The sequence below is a fragment of the Colletotrichum karsti genome, assembly GCF_011947395.1.
Source record: "Colletotrichum karsti strain CkLH20 chromosome Unknown Scaffold13, whole genome shotgun sequence".
Lineage (NCBI taxonomy): Eukaryota > Fungi > Ascomycota > Sordariomycetes > Glomerellales > Glomerellaceae > Colletotrichum > Colletotrichum karsti.
The window spans coordinates 827,275-846,096 of NW_024065913.1; the positions used below are offsets into that span (position 1 = coordinate 827,275).

Here is an 18,822-nt window from a genome sequence, read left to right on the forward strand (position 1 = left end):
GTGGTCAACGTTCAGATGAACCTAATCCGGCGAGATTATGAGTTGCCATCGCGTGTCATGGGATAAGACAGCCGGGCCACCGACAGGTGCCAGTCTTACTGTATACCGTAAGGTGGCATGCGCGCATGGGTTGATTCAGTATGTACCTAGAGTACGTAGGCGAGATCTGAAACAAAGGTTTCTTCAGTCCTTTTTGGCTGGCTGCAGAATAGGAGTCTGCGGTCTGCAGTGGCTAATATTCCCGTGCAGCCGGCCTCAACCCTAGAATCTTAGAAGTTAGAGCGGCCAAGAGCCCAAGGCAGCTGTGTTCCTACCCAACAGTATCCGAATATGTGCGTCGGCGGTGATGCGGGTCCCGAGGGAATGAACCCTTTGGGCTTCGCGGCCTGCTCCAGGTTCCGGGGTCGAGCAGTCGACTCACTCGAGAAGAAATGGCTCCAAGATTTTAGCATGGGGTTCCCAGAATACCGAGTCCTTGAGATTTTGAGTGGCATCGTGGGCATCTGCCGGTGTTGCTTTTGGAGCTGATGACGAGTGGCCCGGTTCCGAGATGGATTGGTCCTCGGCGGGATGGCCAGTGAGCACCGGGCACCAGAAGCACCCACAGACAGTTGAAGCTGTGCGCCGATCCTGGTCCGTCATGTTCGACATCCCAGGCCCACGATCGGCCATGGGCCGTGATATCAGGTATGTTAATACTAGGACGATCCTTCCCTCTGTGCGCCAGGCGAGGGCCGAGTTTGGAAGATTTCCCAAATCGTAGCCTATTCTGGCAGCAGCATCGAGGAGCAGGGGAGAGTTGGATTTCTGTCAAATATCAGGACATACCCGGCTGCTCGACGTGACTGTGAGATGGGAAGCCGGAGAAGCGGGCGAAGAGCCATTCACGGCGAGGAGATTCGGGCAGGTTACCGTCGACGGGCCCTTTTGAAACATGCGAATGCATGCTAAGCCTCTAAGAGGCATGCCCTCACATTAGAGCCATGCGGGCCATGTCGGTGGACAAGCAGGTACGGCAGGGAGGACGATTTTGATAGATGCTGCTTCGAGGCAAAGTGCATCAAGCGGGCAAGGAAGCGAGCGGTGGGATGCAGACCGCCTCCGTTGCTTGCTCGATTGTTGCTGCTTGCTTGCGTGCCCGTCTGGCTAGGCCATTCGTATTCGATGAATAATAATGGTGAAGCGTCTCGTTTTCTGCAGCCGTCCCCATGGGTCTTGAAGGAGCCGTGGAGGGCAACGGATTGAATCCACCGAAGGAGAGGGTGTAAAGCGGAAGCCCGACAACCCCTGAGGGCGATGCATGGTTGGCTGGTCGACTTGGAACTGATTGACTGGGCTGGCAATGAAGTTTGGCGTGTGTCGTGCTCGCGATGCCGGACAAACAGGTCGCAATAAGGCGTTTGGTTTTGTTTGCTCAGTCGGGAGAGGCAAGATTGGCGTCTAAAGACGAAATGAATCCCAAGGCAGGTAGCCTGAAGACAGGGAAGCTGGGGGTTGAATCGCGGGCGAGGGTCGATACGATGATTGTCGAAGTGAGTGTCGACATCACAATCTGTTAGACAGCGGGCTTGTGGGGTGCGCTCCACTAGGGTAATTATTGCTCAAGGGGTCTTTTTGGTAGGTTTTATTCCGAGGGAATTGAATCTCGTAGATTCTTTCTTGTCGGACCGGCGAGTGGATGGGCCAAGCGCCAGGTCGCGGCTATTCGGGTCAGAGGGGGGAGACTTCCTGACTCTGACCTGTGGGATAAGGTACCGTGGTTGTCAGATTGGCCATTATCTTCTCAAATTGCCCTCAGCGAGTCGTCAACGACATATCGGCTGTGGGAAGATATTTTCCTGATCTGTTGTGGTGGTGTGAAAGCAACCTAGCAGTCGTATGCTTCGTAAAGGACCTGAACAAAGCAAGCCGGGATTGGTTCCTCGTGGGATAAGTGCTTCTCACACGTGCGTTTGGCGAGTATCCGTACGGATAGAAGCGTGGGATGGCGTGTCCGCAGGATGGAAGCAGTCGACACCAGCCCAATGAGGTCGCTTTCCAAGGCGTGTTGCATTGGGGAGGACGTTTATCCTGGACTGGAAGCCAAGAGAGTGAATGGGTTGGGACAGTTGCATTCCTTCCCATTGGGCGGAGCTGTTAGTGAGCATTGCAACCATCTCGGTATCAAGTTGGCCAAGGACGATGCGATAGCTGCATGACGAATTGATGGGGCGGGCATCGGGCGGCAGTGGGAAAAAGAAACTGAGGGGAAGAGCACCGGTGGGTGGTAATTCCGTGATGGTTGGAGCTGAAAAAGAGACTTTGGAGGCACCCGAGGAGCGCGAGTGGAACGCTTCGCGGCCGGAGGAGGAGAAGAAAGAGGAGAGCATCCATGGATGTGGAGGAATACTGGAACTGGAAGTGGAAGGCATTCATGTGGGAAATCCTATCCGCAGACGGGAGTGGACCAGTTGGGACCAAAAAGGCAGCAGTGGACGAGACGGCCGTGGTTTTCCATGGTGTTGTGGGCCGGCGACGGCGGTTGCCAGCTGATCGACAGGCAAAATGCCTGGGACAGTGTTAGCGGTTCAGGGGGAAGTCCAGGGACCTCGTTGACGCCGCTTAGCTATCTGGGATAGCGCACTACCTGCTGGGCTCTTCCCTGACACGTTAATTCAGGGACCATAGTGAGGCTTAGGGGTTGCTTAAGGGGCTTCAGGAGCATTGAACGACGGATGTACATCCATATGTTGGCAGAATTTGAAAGGCGTCGGTCGATATCGAGGATCAGCAGTGGGAAAGAATGAGCAGAGGCCAAAAGTGACGCTTCAAGACTGGCATGGCACGGAACACTCGAAACATTGAGCGAACATAAACATAAGGTAACCTGTCGAGAGTGTGACAGGACGCTTACTGGCACAAGCTGAGTGGCAGCGGCGAGACACGGTAACGGGAATCGAGAGACATTCTGCGATGGCGTCTTACTGCATATGCCATTGCTTCTTCTTCTTCTCTGAGATCATATTTCCAAGAAGAAAACTAAAACATCTTGCGCTGAAACATGGCAGTTATCCGTCAGGCCGGTCCAAGTTCCAACAGATTGATAGGTATGTGCCCGATCATGTAAGAAGCCTAGTGGAGGGTTCTTTAGAGACATGAAAAGAAGAATGACGACGACGAGGCTCGTCTTCATTCCGGATGTGCTTCAGAAGACTCTGGATGGTTGAGGTGTATGTACCAGATTAGAGGTAGGGGTAGCTGGAGGCGTTGTGCAGCATGTTGTGTTCTGGTTCACAGCAGCAAAAGTTGCTACTGGTAAAAGAGAAAGAGGTCTGCAGTCAACAGACGGATGTCCCTGACGCCCCTTGCTTGCTTGCACTGCAACTGAGTGAGGTGGTCACAGGTGTCTTATCACACCCCCATCACATCACCCCTCCAGTCTCCAAACCACACGCCACCACCTTCACTGTCCTTCCTCCACCACTGTAGCGGCAACCGCGAATGAAGGCGCTGGTGCTTGCCCTTTTCCACTCTCGCGTTGGGCCCGATCACCATATTAGCTTCCCATTCTGTCCTAAACCGTCCCATGTTGTTGTTGCGCTGCCCGTCGTCCGTTAGAAGTACTACATAGTTCGCTGCCTCGCTGCTCGTACCTGACCCTAAGAGAAAACCACGCCGACGCCGCCTGAAGAATTCAAAACCAAACTGCGCGTGGCTTTTGGTGCCTGGCTGCTTCGGATTTTTTTTACTCTCTCTCTCTCTCTCTCTCTCTCTCTCTCTCTCTCTGTTTTTCTCTCCTTCGCCATTTCGTGTTGCTGTTGTTGGACCGCGTCTCGCCAATCTCCTTCTCTTATCCGGGTTTTTCTTTTTGGAGGCTCTGCTCTGCGTCTGTTCTTCTGTCACCACCGAGAGGGAGGAAAAACGAAGGAGAGAAAAAGTTTTGGGCCAAGCACAAAAAAAACAGACAGCCTCGCTTCTCTTCGCTCGCTGCTGCCCGTTATCTTTGACAGACCGACCGAACCCAACGAACCTAAACTTGATCTGTCCACCTGGCTGACGCCTCTCGTCACTCCTCACTTCCCTCAACCTCCGCCAAACATTGCCGCCAAACAGTCACCTTCTGCCACAAATCTTCCAATTCTTTTGGCGGTCACCTCTTCTCGTTGCTGTTGTTGTTAATTCGCTTTTGCGTCCTCCGACGTCCCGGACCGTCTCCTTCTCTTCAACTCCATTCATCAACCGCCGTTCGAGGTCCTTCACGCCGTCTTGGTACCCCTCCCCCGATCCCGATTCGATCCATTACCTCCGGCTACCCTGCTCGACTGCCCCCTTTTGCTCCGCCGCTGGCCTGCTCGCGCTGTCGCTGTCGCTGTCGCTGGTCGAAGAGCTGTAGCATTTTTCCTGGTTCGTGCGTTCACCGCCTTCTGTCTCCCCTCTCTTCTCCAGTCCTGGATGGAGACCTCCCAGGCGCCCAAAGCTAAACGAGCCGATTCCCTACAGTCATCGCCTGAGACTTTTTCTTAGAAACCTCCCGGATCCTGGCACCCCTGCCCTGTCCTGTCCGCCCACCGCAGTACTACCCAACTACCCCCAGTCCTTGACCGACCACTCAACGACCCAAAGGACCCCGAGACCCTCTCGCGACTTAAAGCCCGGGCCAGCCCCGTGCGAAGCAACGAGACGGCGGAAAAAATATACTCGTCGGCCATACATACCGTCCAATCGATCGTCAACTGGCTGGTCGCCAGCAAGTGACATGTCATGGACAACTCCTCGACGCCGCTCGCCGACTACTTCTGGATCGCCGGTGTAGAGTCCATTTCCTACAATGATCCTACCCCGCCGCAGCCCACCCCGTCCAACCTCGAGGACACCATCGCCGAGGACAGCGAACATGAGGATAGCGACAGCGAACTGAACGCTACCCCGAGCAAGCGCGTCGCTCGCCACTCGAGGCAGAACTCCGGCGGACGCACCTCCAACGGCCGCTTCTCCATTCACACCTTGGATGAGGTCGACGGGAACACGAGAAGCAACCGCAGCAGCGCTACGATCCGACCTACCCAAGCCGGCCCGATCAACGGCACCAGCAGCCCCACGAACGGTGCCAGCAGCCCTCCCGGCACCGGTTTCAACGGCCTCAACGGCCTGAACGGGTTCAATGGTCTCAACGGGGACATGCCCTTCGTAGAGGGCTTTGACTTCGATAAGGCGTTGCTCAAGTTCGCCGCCGAACGGGAAAACTTCCTCGAGGACTTGTCCTTCAGTGCCGGAGCCAAGGCGCAGGCCAAACCTATGGTTAACCCGCGAGCTGAGCGCATCAAGGCCGAGGAGGGCGATATGAGTGGCCGGAGAAGCCCTCTTCGCAGTATCGAAAGGAGCATCAAGGGAAGCATCCGCCGAAAGATGAGTTTTAGGGACATGAACAGCATGCGAAAGCAACCCACCACTCCGCGAGCAAGCACACCGGGAGCCGGTACGATCCCCCGCCAAGGTCCATCCTCCTTTAACACGCAACCTCCAAGTCCTTGCCGCCCTACTAACACGCTGGATCCAGCCTCGATTAGGACCGCGAAGCGCTTGAGCAACTACAACTCCGTCATTCCTCCCCCTGAGCCCCTGAACACAGACCCAGACATGCACCCTCTCAAGAGGCGTTTCGAGCCCGTATTGCTGGACAGGTACCCCGCCAAGGACGCGACCGACGAGATCAGTCGCCGTGGAAAGTTTCCGGATTACGTTCCCATGTTTGCCTTCCCCAATGACATTCAGATCGTTTCTTCCGATGACCGGCCGCGTTCAACCTGGCACGGTTTCACAATGACATCGGACGACAACTCCAAGATCTATGGTATCACCATCATTATCTGGACTGCCATTACGTCCGAGGTTGCAGACGAGGTAGAGCAGCGATGCGAGCAATGGCGACAGAGTCACATGTCCAACGAAGAGCGAGAGTTGGCGGCCAGTCTGGGTGTACGACTCGCGGCCGAACGCGCTCACCTCTCCCAGCTTCTCGCGAAGCTGCCGACCATCCCCTCAGGCTCTTCAGCTCGTGATATTCTGGACGACCAGATCAGTGCGGTGGAGGAAAAGATCAGTCTCATGACAGAAATGTTGAGACCGCTGAGGCACGGCGCCGCGTCTAAGATTGACGGCCTGACTGCTGGCGAGAGTGGCTTGTGGGCCCCCCGAGCCTACGGCATCTTGGGCAGAGACGCTACAAGAATGTCGTTCTGGAAGGAGTGGCTCAGAGCTGTCGTGGTTCCCATGACAGACGGGGCCATTTTGCGGGTACCACCCAGCTCGCCAAAGGTTGGTCGTTGGCAGCCTCTGGAACGCTATGTCGTCAACCTGTGCACCGAGGCGTTCAGCCCTCTGTCTTCCAAGACCCAGGTTGAGCTTGGCGTGCGGGAGCTGCGCCTTTACTGCCGAAAGGAGGCGACAAACGAGATCCCTGGAGCGAGAACAATCGACATCTACGCTCTGTTCCGATGCCTCTCGATCGAAAACATCGTCACCCTCTACGAATACGCCATGTCGGAGTCTCGCATCATCTTCATCTCTTCCCACACAGGCATGCTTCACCTGGCATGCCACGCACTGGCCAACTTGTTGTATCCCCTTAAATGGGCGAGCATCTTCATTCCTGTGCTTCCTGCGCGCCTGCTGTCTGCGCTGGATGCGCCTTGCCCCTATATCGTCGGTATTGAGAGACGTTACGAGAAGATTGAGTTGCCTGACGATGATTACGTGCTTGTCGATTTGGATATGGACACGATCGACGCCACCGCGCAGCCTGTCCGCTTGCCTCGGCAGCATCGCCGTAAGCTCGTCTCGCTGCTTCACGTTGCTGCCCCGCATCACATTCGCTATGGCGTGACGACCGGGCCTCCGCCCTACGCGATGGAGTCCTACCCCTATGATGCCTTCTCGGTTGAGAATGACACGCTCTTCAATTCCAGCGTTGGCTCAAGCTCGCTGGGCAAGTGGGTTGCGCAGAACTCTTCATCCTTTGCAGAACCGGATCCGCCCAACACGGTGCGTCCTCCCATCTTCAACGCCTTCTTGCACTCCAAGGGCGATCACGGCAAATCCGACCGTCCCGACACGAGCAAGTCCGGGAAGACCAGCCCTCAATCCTCGGTCTCTCCGGTGTCGATGAACTTCCCGCCAATGCCAACTACGCCCGTCTCCCGCAGTGACTCCGGCTTCGCCCAGACTCTCCGGGAAAAGAAGTCTGGACACTTTGATGAGAAATCGCGCCGCAGCTCATCATTTGGTGTGGATAAGCACCCGCCTCTTCACAGGCCAAGCTTGCCCTTCCTCAACGGACACAATGCGAGCATGTCGGTATCCGCCATCTCGGTCGACTCCCAGTCTTCATACGGTGGATATGGTGGCGGCTATGCTCCGTCGACCTATGCCCAGTCCACGATTGCGGCATCTACCATCATGCCCAATATGTTGATCCAGCCTGTCAGAAACACCGAGACAACTGTCTGGGTTGAAGGCCATTGCTTCAACTGGATTGCCCACGACATGTCTTCGACGTGTACTGTTTGCGATGATAAGTCTGAGGGAGACGGCATCTACGAGTGCGCTCATTGCGGTGCTTATGCTCATAGCCGCTGTTTGGGACACGCTTCCATCGTGTGCAGTGAAGCATTCCATCCCGATAGGGTGCGAGCCGCCTTCGTGCGTTGCCTCGCCAGCTTGCTGTACACTTACAGGAAGCATCTGGGCCGTCCCAACAAGGACCAGAAGAGCAACGGTCAGTTGTACGCCTTTGACATGGCTGGTTTCGTCAAGAGTCTCCCGTACGACCAACAGCCGTACGCAACTATGTTGCGAGACACTCAAGGTACTTGCTCCACCGTCTATATTTGATAACTCGATTCTGACTCTTTAACAGCGTTCAACGAATTCATCCACGAGCGCGAGACTCACTCGGCTAACCATGCCGCCATCCGTCTCTTCGACGAGGTCATCATGGCAAAGAAGGCTAGAGGCCGTCCCACACTGACATCGGGACTTTCCCGTCTGTCGACTCTTCGCATGTCACACGGCGCATCTAGCAACGCGTCAGGCTTTGCTGCGCCGTCGAAGCTCAAGATTCCCGCTTACCTGGGTGACACCTCTGATCACATGTGGCGAACCGCTTCGGTACCCGTCCCCAACGCCAAGTTCCCCGGCGAGTACCGAACCGTCGTCACCCGAATTCCCACCAAGCTGGACCCTGCCTTGATGAGAGAGCCCCGTGCGATTCAGGGCGTCCCGCGGCCCGAACAGCGCAGAGGCGGCCTCCTGCGCAAACAGGTGCCCAGCATGGTGGGCAGTCCACCAAAGTAAGAACGACGATGAAGTACGACGGCCCACGCCGGTCACGATTCGACGACCAAACCCACTTTCTGCTTCTGGAGCTGTACGATAGGGAGACTGTATGTGTAATAAACGACCGGAGGCAGAACTGTACAAAAATTACAAACGGCATAGGGGGGAGTCCGGGGATAAAAGAGGCCAGGGGGCCTCATCAGAAGTTGTCTTGTTTTTGCTTTTTTGCCGAGTCCTTTTTTTTACCAAGTTGCGAGCAGGAATTTGGATTCCGAAGCCATTTCCGGATAATTGCATCGTTGTTTGAGCAGGAAATGCAAAGAAGCAAGCAAATAGGTAGAGAAGACAGACAGCATTGGTGAGCGGGTAGGATTTTTGCACGGTCAGTGTCGCGCGGGCCACAGCACCCGCGGATAGCACTTGACCCTTTTGCGCAAATAGACAGGAGACGAAAGATGAATACAAAGGCCTACGGGCCTGATATAAATCATTGGAGGTCTTCGAGACATTTCATGATGTGACTGTTTCTGACACCTAGCTGGCGTTTCAAGGGGATCGACATCTGTCTCATCGCGGTGGTGATTCGAAGTGGATTCTATTCAAGCGGAGGCGACTACCTACGCCGTTTCTTTCTTGGCGTCCCTCTCTCCATATACACTCCCAAAAGAGTGCCTGCTCAAGGTGACGTACGTTTCTCCCACGATGTCCGTGATACGCATCCGGAGCCTGTTATTCCTCCGCTCGTCGTAAGACAGGTTTCGCGGAAACTAAATGATAAAAGGAAAAAGCATTTGACCGCCGTACACCGCAAAAAAGCCCCATCAGCAGCAGCAACCCGAGTAACCAAAGAGAAGCGTCCTTCCTTCTCTCGAAAATCAAACATCCGACCCTCTGGCCTCTTTAGGCGAACTCGTCCTCGGGCTCCTCGATGGTGTTCTTGACGCGGACGAGCATGGTGGTCTTCCACCTGTCGAGCTTGGAGACCTGGTCGTACTGGAAGAGCTTGTCGGTGAACTCCTCCTGGTTGCCGGCCTCGACGGCGGCCATGAGGTCGTTGAGGAGCATGGCCTCGCGCTGCTGGGCGAAGCCGGGGTCCATGTCGGTGTACTTCTCCATGGCGCGGCGGGCGGCGACCATGTCGCCCGAGGCGAGGTGGCAGATGCCGGCCTTGAGGAAGTAGTCCTTGACGCTGTACTTCATCAGGTTGTTGTTGATCGAGGCCGCCGCCACCTTTTCGAAGTTCTCGATGGCCTTGTAGTAGTCCCCCTCGATGGAGGCCACGTCCGCGACCTTGAGCCAGAGTTTGTTCGCGAGGCTGTTCGTAGTCATGTTAGTTCTCGTTTGACGCTTGCCATGCCGTCCGCTTTCGAGGACAGAGAGGGTGGGAAAGACACTCACGCAGCGGCGTTGTCGCCCTCGTACCACCCGGCCGCGGCCTCGTAGGACTCGAGAGCCCTCTTGGAGTCGCCGAGCTCCTGCTCGAACAGCTCGCCCAGGGCCTCCTTGTGTCCCGCCGCGCGGCGGAAGTTACCCTTTGCGCAGTACTGGTTGACGGCGACCTCGAGGCACCGGACGGCGGCCTCCGGGTCGTCCTTGCGGTAGGCCTTGAAGGCGTCGACGAGCGTGTTGGCGGCGTCGTCGGGTTCCTTTAGGTTGTTGGTCTGGACCTGAGCGGCCTTCTCGAATGCCTGGCCTGCTTCGCGGTCTGGATTTCGTCTGTCGTTAGCGAGACTGGGTCGGGGTATAGGAGTATCGAGTTATATGTTTGGGCGTCGGGAAGAAACTGACTGAGCTTTTGCATCTTGAAGGCGTTGGCCGCCTGGATGTACAGGTCCGCCGCATTCTGGTACTTTTCCTCACGGCCGCCAAAGAAGCTGAAGCCTCCACCGGCGCTCGAGAGCGTCTTGTCTGCCTGCGCGAGTCGGGTGACATGTCAGTGTCTATTTCTCCCCGAAAGCCCGTACATCTCATTTCCTCCGTAAGAGACACCGTCATCAACTCACTTTCTGCAGCAGGGCCCGAGGATCCTGAGCCATGATCGGAACAAGGACGCGGTCCCAATCTGATCACAGAACAAGGGTCTTTTGGTGTTTCGGAAGAATCGGCGGGGGAAGCAGTCGTAACGCTCGGATTCGATGTGCGGGTGGTGTTCTTTTGGGAGTGGGAGCGGCTCGCGCTTTTAGAAAGTGAAAAAAAAAAGGACAGGTCGCGCGATGTATGGAAATGTGTATGAAAGGATGCGAAAGCGCGGTGCGGTGCGCTGGCATCCAGGTGTAGCAGCAGCCGAACGAAGCGTCTGGTCTCCTCCGATCCGCCCACTCAGCGGTATGACGCGCGGGGGTGGTGGTACTGTGTGGCTTAGAGGGGTTTCTCAGTGGCTTGTGATTGCGTAAGGCACCCGACCCGGCATCCATCTCATGTTCACTGCTGGGAGAGTGAGTCCCTTGGTGGGGGTGTTTGTTGCCTCTGCAGGTCTTCGTACGAACTTTAGGTGTGCTGTAAGGTTTGGGTGCAGAACCAGGGAGCTCCAAATTAATTCCCCAGAGCCTCAATCTACTTCGACTTCATCCACGGTCAATCGCATCGTGGCCTTGAAATACAAGCCACGTATCTCCTACAAAGGACCACGTTTCTTCCTCTCGAAATCACACAATGCGACCCCTTTGCACACGCTGCGGCGCCCTCCTCCGCCAACAGCGCGCACTCACCACGTCCGCGGTCCGTTCCTCTGCGCCATCAAAGTCAATCGAACAAATCCTCTCTAAGCCGACTTGGTCCGTCGCCTCCCTCTTGCCAAAGTCGAACGAGAAATCGACAGAAGAACCGATCACACGCGCAAAACTACACCATCTCCTCCGTCTGTCCGCCCTACCACTCCCGGAGACTGAGACCGAAGAGGGCGCTATGCTTCAAACGCTGCACTCGCAATTGCACTTTGTTCGCGATGTCCAGAGTGTCGATACCTCGGGCGTTGAGCCTTTGCGCTCGCTGCGCGACGAGACTGCCGCCGGTGTAGCGGAAGCAACGATTGGCCTGCAACAGCTACAAGGAGCGCTGGCCAAGGAGATTCGCTTCGGCCATAAAAGACGACCCAAGAGACAACGTGGGGACAAGGTTGACACCAAGGGTGTCGAAGACTGGAACCCCTTGGAGACGGCATCCAGGACGGCTGGCAAATATTTTGTTGTTCAGAGCAAGAAGGGGGACTCATGATACCCACAACACAATATACCCGGTGAGAATATTTGATAGACAAAAGTTGCATTTCTCGTTGCTCGTGTTATTGTTACAATTGTGTACGCCGACCTCTCCTGTACTATGGCTAACCTTGTTATAAGTTTACTTCCGTTTCCCACGCCTGTCGCCTCCGATAACCATGTCCTGTGCATAACGATGTCTCTACCGATCATCCCAGCTAAGATGCTTTCCGTAGCCTAATTCTGGATCTTCATCTTGCTCATTTTCGATTCGAGCTTGGTGTCGTTCTTCTGCTTGACTTCCTCCTGGATCTGTACAGCCTCCTTGTCCGGGTCAACGTAGGTCGGCTTCTGGCTCTTGTCCCGGCCGTACTTGTCATCCATGAGTTGCAGAGTCTGCTCGTCCTTGGCGATCTGAGAGTAGTCGAGGTCTTCCCAGCCAATGTTCTTGAGAATGGTGCCGATCATGTATTGGTACCTCAGGTGGCCGCTAACCATGTTGCTCACGTCGTAGTTCTCGACACCTTCGGCGCCCTGAATCGGCTGCAGTCCCGCCACGCCGAACTGGAGGTTGGAGGTGCGGTACAAGAAGCCGAGGATGTAGTCGTTCTCCGAGTAGACATTCACGAGTCTGCCGGCGACGACACTCTTCAACGCGAGCCACACGCGGCTCTCGGAAGGAGCGGGAGTACCGATCATGACGACCGACTCGATGAGACCGAACTGGCGACGCTCGGCAAGCACCATCAAGCAGGTGTAGATGGCTCGAGCAGCCAGACTGTAACCGATGAGGCTGACGGGGCGATCACCCTGGACCTTCCTGCTGATGGCCTCGGCCAAGATCATTCCAACCTTCTCAGCGCGGACCATGCCGACGCTCCAGGGGTTATCAATAACCTTGCTGACCTTGAGCAGGCCAATTGGCCACATGGCCGACATGAGACTGGCAAAGACTGAAAGGTCAGCATATGCGATGTGCTTTCAGAACGTGAGACGTACTAGTCCGCGTGATGATTTCCTTCTTGGCAACACTCCAAGCGGTACTCTTGATGACTGTCTCAAGCGAGTTGCCCATATTCATCAGGTTGGCGACCTCCCATCTGACGGCGTACACCTCGCCTTGGTGGCCGATGCAACGCCAGGGGTTGACGACGTCCTCCTTCTGCGTCAGCCAACCACTGAGGGCGAGCACGACACGCAGGCGTCGATCCTTGGGTGGGATCTCCTTGGCATCGCGATATTCCTCCTTCATCTCGCCATGCAAAGGGAGGAATGCGAAGTCGGCGACATCTTTGGCGTACTGGTCCATCATCTTGGACGTCTGACGGGCACCATAGATGCCGAACAAGCTGCCCACAACGACGCCGCTCGAAGAGAGCGTTCCAAGTAGTCCAGCGGCCGCCGTAGAACCAAGTCCAACGCCGCCCATGACGGTGCCTATGCCGGCAGCAACCAGGGGCGCGGCAAGGCCACCTGTGACGCCGATAATGGCAGCGCCTGCAGCTCCAGCAAAGCCGACCTTCCAGCGTCTGGTAGACTTGTTCTCTGCGGCCTTCTCCTCGACGACTTCCTCGGCATTGACCTCTTGAACGGTCTTGCCGAGGCCGCGAGCAACGCGAACCTCATCCTCTTGAAAGGTGCGGAGGCTGAGATGTAGCGAAGAGGTCAGGTTGAACATGAAGACGCGGGCGAACGCCGTGTATTGCTCTAGCGACAGCAAGAGGAGGAGAACTGTGTGAAGGACGAGCTTACGACGCTCGAGAGGAAGAGACGACAACGTCGTGGACGTAGGAGGGAATCGCCGCATGAGCCAGGGGTCAGCCTCGGCTTGAGGATTAGCTGGTGGGCCTATGCCGATTAGCAAGAGCATGAAGGGGAAACATGGACATCATGCCCGAGGATTCGAACTCACCTCCGGTCTTGACGCTGAGTTGGCCGCCTCTACCACGTCCGCGCGGCGTGCCACGACCTCCCTGAGGCGCGCCACGATCGCCGCGAGCGCCGCGGGATCCACGACCACCTCGTCCTCCACGGGCAGCAGGGGCCTCCTGGGCATCGGGTTCCTGGACCGAGATATCCTTGACTCGCAGCAACACGTTGCCCTGCCACTTGTTGAAGACGACGAGGCACTCCTTCTTGAGCTCCTGCAGCTGAGGGGTCATGGCCTCCTTTTCCTCCTTCTCGACAATCTCGTGGGCCTTAGCGTACGTCTTACTAGCGTTTTGTTGGTCCGCGGATGGTGAAGGGGGGCTGTTGCCCTGAGGTTGGGAAGTAGCAGGCTTGTTGCTCTTTCCCTTGAGCAGTGAGAGGGAAAGCCACGAGTGTTGGGGGTTCTCTGTGGAAGCCGGGGTGATGGGAGGGGAGTGGAAGATGTTGCTGATCTGGGCCTGCATGTTGTCCAAAATGTCGGAGACCAGCTTGATGATCTCGTTCTTCTCCTCGAGGGTGAAGACGCCGGTGAGGTCGGTCTGGGTGCGGCGGCGCTGGCCGTGGGGACGTCGTGAGCCTCCCATGTCGTCTTCGTCGTCAGGGTCTCGTTCCCAGTTGCCGTCTTCTTCTTCCCAGGAGCAAATAGAGGATGCGTCCAAGTGCTCCTCGTCAGAGTGAGTGTAGTTGTATTGGTCCTCGTCGGGGTGGTCCGAGGAGCGTTGGTAAGTGTTGATGTTGTGGTCAGGGTCGGATGGATGTGAGGTGGCAGGAGGGGCATCTGTGTTTTTACGCTGGGGGTCGTTGTGCGATGGCAGGTTCACCGATGCCTCCTGCGCAACGGGTGCCTTCCCCGTGGCAGCTGCCGCCGGGGAAGGCGAGGACGCAGGCGCGGTTTCCATTCTGGGCAACTTCTCGAAAGGTCCCCTTTTCCAAGTAAGGTAGGTATTCAATCCGTAAGGCAGTCGCGGGATGGCCGGTTTGGCAAGGCAAGTACAGTACGAGGGGGCTACAAGTGAAGCAATTACAACCTAGCGGTAAAATCGTAAACTACCTATCATTGGGGGCCACGAGACGGCGGCGGATGGATGTTCTCTCAGCTGTTCGGTTTGGTTTATTTTCGTTTCAGTCTGTACCCATCACGAGAGGCGGTAGCAAACACAGGGCAGTGAACACGGAAAATGAGCAAAAAAGGGTGGTGGGGGAGGGACAGGAGTTTTGTTTGTAGTCGCGGCTTCCCGCGCTGGCGACTGAGACCAGCACCGTCCCTGACGTCAGCTATCACGTCGCACGCAGACAGCTCTCAGCGTACACGGAAACCGCATCAGTGCAGCAGGGGGTCACAGGCACTGTTTCCGGGGTAAGGTAGGGGAGGTGTTATCTTATCGATAACGGCCGCCCTGCGAGAGGGTCCCATCAGAGCGTTTACGGTCGTCTGATTGGCGGCCGCCGCAGATACGGCCCCGCTCGCCCCAAGCCACCCTCTGCGGATGCTTGCAGGCGCTAATGCACGGATTTTCGGCCCTCTTCTGGAAGCTCCAGCCAGCCAGCCGTCCGTCGGCAGCTCACCCCTAGCTTCGGCGAAAGCTAGACCTGACGAGACCCAGTCGAACGGTTCCCGTCCCGTTTGACATCCAACACCGCCCCCGTTGACAACTCTATTTTTGTCGATATCGGTGCTTTCAGACGAAGACCGGTGAGTCGATCCGGTCGTACGCATGATTTACCGCCGTGGCCTGTAGATATCCTTTTCCCATCGTGTTGTCACTGAAAAGTCCCGCTGTTCTTCACTGTGCTTAACTGCATGCCCGTTTGGCAAAGAGTTCCAGTACTACAAGATTGCCACATTAATTGGTGTGGGCAGATGGTTTAGTACATTCTTTTCCTCTTCTTGCTCCTCATCTAAGTGCAAACGGGAAGACTCAAGTTCTTGTTTCATAGAGGTAGGGCCTCACAAGTCCGAGTACAAATCCTTCCTTTCCTTGATGAAAGTCTCTTTCACAACGCTTCTCAATGACTGGAGGACTTCGTCAACAAGTCCTTTAACGGCTCTACCTGGATAGACATCAGTCATCTTCGGTCCTGGCTGTATTCCGATGCCACAAATCTACCTTTTGGAGAGAAGGCACAAGGTGTTGTCGACAAAAACTCAACATGTTAAAAACTCCAGTCCCAGGCATCATCCTCGATATCGCAGAATCCGCGTTTCCTGACCAACATCATTAGCCATAATCATCAGCCATGCCCGAACTCAGAGGTTACGTTGACGGCATCTTCGATGTCATCCGCCGGCTATGCCACAGAAACCCTCCCCTTAAGCCACAGCGTGAAACAGTCCGGGTCTACAACATGGGATCTCCCAGATCCTCGCATACACGAGCCTTAGCTACCAGTGCTGAAAGCGGACCTGCGTCGTCACAATCCACAACCCGTGTCAGCGAATCAACTCTCGCCGTACCAACTATTATGATCTGGGATCCCGAGGGCAAGATAATCAACCCCCAAAGACGCCAGAGCTCCGACGACAGACTCAGATCAAGTCTCGAACAGCGACCTTCCCACGAACATCTCGACATCTCAGTCGCCTAGATGGTGGTATCGAGCATGAGCAGCCAAAGCAAAGGGAGGAATACAGTGTCCGCACAGGGGACACCGAGCCGTCTCCTCGTCATCCTCCCAAGAATCACCGGCATCGAACTCGCCCAACTCCTCCTCATCAGGCGAATCGTCAGAAACAGGCTGCTCGTCCTCGACGATGGCAGTATCGATCTTCCACTGCCGCAGCACATCGTCCTGCCGTTTGAACATGACGGAAATGTCCCGCCCGACTCCAGGACCGGCTTCGCTTCCGCTGGCGGCCATGTTCGCCACGCACACGTTCATCAGCTGCAAATTCCACTTGTGGTTCGCGGGGTAGAACTTCTTCGTCGTCGGAAGGAGGATCTCGGTCGTGAGTCGTTCTGCGATGGACTCGGGGGTATCTTTGAGGTTGAAGATGAAGTTAGGGAGAGGTTGAGACTTGGAGATGCGCTGGAAGTTTGGCGTTGCGTCGGCGGGCCATGATCGTATAGAAAGTCGCAGAGTCTTTGGATAGGCAATCCATCTCTGGCCTCCAGGCTCCGCTGTGTCGTCGTCTGTCAAAAGATCTGTCCGCATCCGTCTGACCAACGAGGCAGAAATCTTTCGTAGTTCATTCTCAATCTGAGGCATTGTTTCCAAGCCCTTGAACGTATCCTCAATGCTGATCTGTGAAGGAATGTCGCTCGCGTCCTTGACTTCCGTATCATCGACGCCATGCAGGAGACCCCACACCCTCTCGCCTACGCCACGCTCTGACCCAGGACCGCCCAGGAGCTCCTCCAAGGAACTTGGCGCCGTGTCCGGGTGTACCCGAACATCGCGGACCTTCAGGGGAGACGTCTCTCTGTCTGCCTCATCTGGACCTGGTTGAGCCGCGAGGTATTTCGACTCAAGCGTGCGCGAGATCTTGAACCCAATGCCGGGTACTTTTCTGACCGAGTGCGCGTCCATGAACTCCTCGACAACAGTATCGGTGAGAGACATGAGCGTCGTCTGGTTTCGCGGCTTGTTCACACTGCCGACAAGCTTGCTAAGCAGCTTGTTCGTCGACACCCCGACGGAAGCCGTAAAGCCGAAGTCCTCTTCCAGCTTCATTCGCAGATGAAAAGCCAAATGGCTCCCAAGAAGCAGCCGAACATAGCTCGCATCGTCGAGATTACCCAGCTCGGGAGTAGATCCGAATACGCACCCAGCGACTTTTGTCATATCGCAGGTGAATCCATTTTCAGGATCCGACTTGGAAAGGTGAAAAAACGACTCGGACAACGACGCCCTGTTGAGACAGAACATGTTGTAGTCGACGATATCCGTGACATCTTCGAGCTCTATCGTCAGCATCGGCGCCAACAATCACCAAGAACGGCAGAACACACCTACCCATGAAGACTTCATCGAACCCCAGCCTCTCGACCTTGCCGCACCACGAGAACCCTCTCAGGAATCCAAACAGCAACTTGCTCACATCGCGAAACGGCGTCAGGTCCTCGCCCTCGATGATTACTAAATCGGGACATATCCTCTTGGCATCGGTGATGAACATGAGCTTCTTCACACCTCGCCGGCGGGCGACATAGTTGCACGTCGCGAGGATGTTCTTCTGCTTCACGCCCAGCGGCAGCGCCTTCAGCCGCGGGTCCCGGTTCTCATAGACTGAGGCATAGAAGCAGTCGTAGTCCTTGAAAGAATATCAGCAGATTGTCGTGAAGCTGTGGTTCAGTCGAGTAAGTAAGATTCGTGAAGACGTACGAAGTGGAGAATGATTCGGTTATCCTTCCTCTTGGGGGCCCGTCTTCTAGACAAATCCATCGTCTCATTAGGAAAAAGTACCCCCGTCTCTCGTCAGATTTAAAAAGTCAAAACAATTACGCAAAATGGCGGTGATGGAATACTGGACGAACCCCCACCGCCAAGTATCCGGTTCTCGTTCGGGTGTGTGTAGTTCACAGCTATGGATGTCTTAGGCCCGGGATGGGATGCGCGTGGCGGTGCGGGCTGGGATGGAAAGACTGGGTCCGCGGAAACGGTCGCTTATCTCGCTCACCGAATCACCCGACCGACAGCGAGCGACAGCAGCCCACGCCGGCGACAGCTTCCGAGCAAGTATCTTTTCCTTCCCACCTCAGCCTACCTAACTAACGAAACAGAGCATAATCGGCTAACTACCTCTTTCAAGGACCCGGGCAGTCAGAAGGATGAACCTTCCTGAGTGGGCAGCTAGATCGGACATCTAGAAGAATAGTTCCGAAAGCGAGAGCGCCGAACGCCTGTTCTTCCTGTCTTCGGTGCGGCCGTATCCATTACCTGCTACAGAAGTCGCTGTCTTGCAGATATCTCTCCACCAGTCAATAGCAGATCCCGCGCATTCTGCAAAGCGCCCGTTTGAGCACCGAACCCTTATCGTCCACATGGCCCAATCTGTTTCACGTCCCGCCTTACTTTGGTGAGACGACGTGATCACGTCTCTGCACTTCTCACATTTCCCATCTACCTACCTACCTCCACGTCCACAGTCAGCAAGGCGACCACTTGAACTCCAACAACACTTCCACCTCCACAGACGACCGCAACCACACCACAAGAAACCACGTCCTCCAAGGCCCATCCCGAACGTATGACACCTAACCAAGACCGCCCCAACCTCGAGGAGGGGCGTGAAAGCCTTCACTCCCACGTAGTTAGCCAGCCCACCAGCGTACACTAGGCCGCCCCTCCAGCGACCTCCAGCCAACGAGAGGGCTTCCATCTCGCATGACGGTCCCTTACCCAGCCGGCTCGTAAGCTCATCGTGCTTTGCGCTCATTGCCCA

The 18,822-nt window shown here is 55.8% G+C and overlaps 5 protein-coding genes across 5 annotated transcripts; 2 read left to right on the top strand and 3 right to left on the bottom strand.

The window, feature by feature from the left end:
- Positions 1–4,740: 4,740 nt before the first annotated feature.
- CkaCkLH20_04918 (DENN domain-containing protein) lies at positions 4,741–8,331 on the top strand (the record flags this gene model as incomplete). Its single annotated transcript, XM_038887637.1, has 2 exons — positions 4,741–7,843; positions 7,895–8,331. 2 exons carry the CDS (start codon positions 4,741–4,743, stop codon positions 8,329–8,331), a joined length of 3,540 nt encoding a protein of 1,179 aa, XP_038747244.1.
- An 882-nt stretch (positions 8,332–9,213) lies between these two features.
- Positions 9,214–10,349, bottom strand: CkaCkLH20_04919 (alpha-soluble NSF attachment protein; the record flags this gene model as incomplete). Its single annotated transcript, XM_038887638.1, has 4 exons — positions 9,214–9,628; positions 9,712–10,018; positions 10,102–10,225; positions 10,317–10,349. The coding sequence occupies 4 exons, from the start codon at positions 10,347–10,349 to the stop codon at positions 9,214–9,216; spliced, it is 879 nt and encodes a 292-aa protein (XP_038747245.1).
- A 616-nt stretch (positions 10,350–10,965) lies between these two features.
- CkaCkLH20_04920 (duf726 domain protein) lies at positions 10,966–11,526 on the top strand (the record flags this gene model as incomplete). The annotated part of the gene is made up of 1 exon (XM_038887639.1): positions 10,966–11,526. One exon carries the CDS (start codon positions 10,966–10,968, stop codon positions 11,524–11,526), a length of 561 nt encoding a protein of 186 aa, XP_038747246.1.
- A 221-nt stretch (positions 11,527–11,747) lies between these two features.
- Positions 11,748–14,338, bottom strand: CkaCkLH20_04921 (uncharacterized protein; the record flags this gene model as incomplete). Its single annotated transcript, XM_038887640.1, has 3 exons — positions 11,748–12,463; positions 12,510–13,358; positions 13,423–14,338. The coding sequence occupies 3 exons, from the start codon at positions 14,336–14,338 to the stop codon at positions 11,748–11,750; spliced, it is 2,481 nt and encodes an 826-aa protein (XP_038747247.1).
- A 1,675-nt stretch (positions 14,339–16,013) lies between these two features.
- CkaCkLH20_04922 (DNA polymerase) lies at positions 16,014–17,822 on the bottom strand (the record flags this gene model as incomplete). The annotated part of the gene is made up of 3 exons (XM_038887641.1): positions 16,014–17,341; positions 17,394–17,691; positions 17,763–17,822. 3 exons carry the CDS (start codon positions 17,820–17,822, stop codon positions 16,014–16,016), a joined length of 1,686 nt encoding a protein of 561 aa, XP_038747248.1.
- Positions 17,823–18,822: the final 1,000 nt, after the last annotated feature.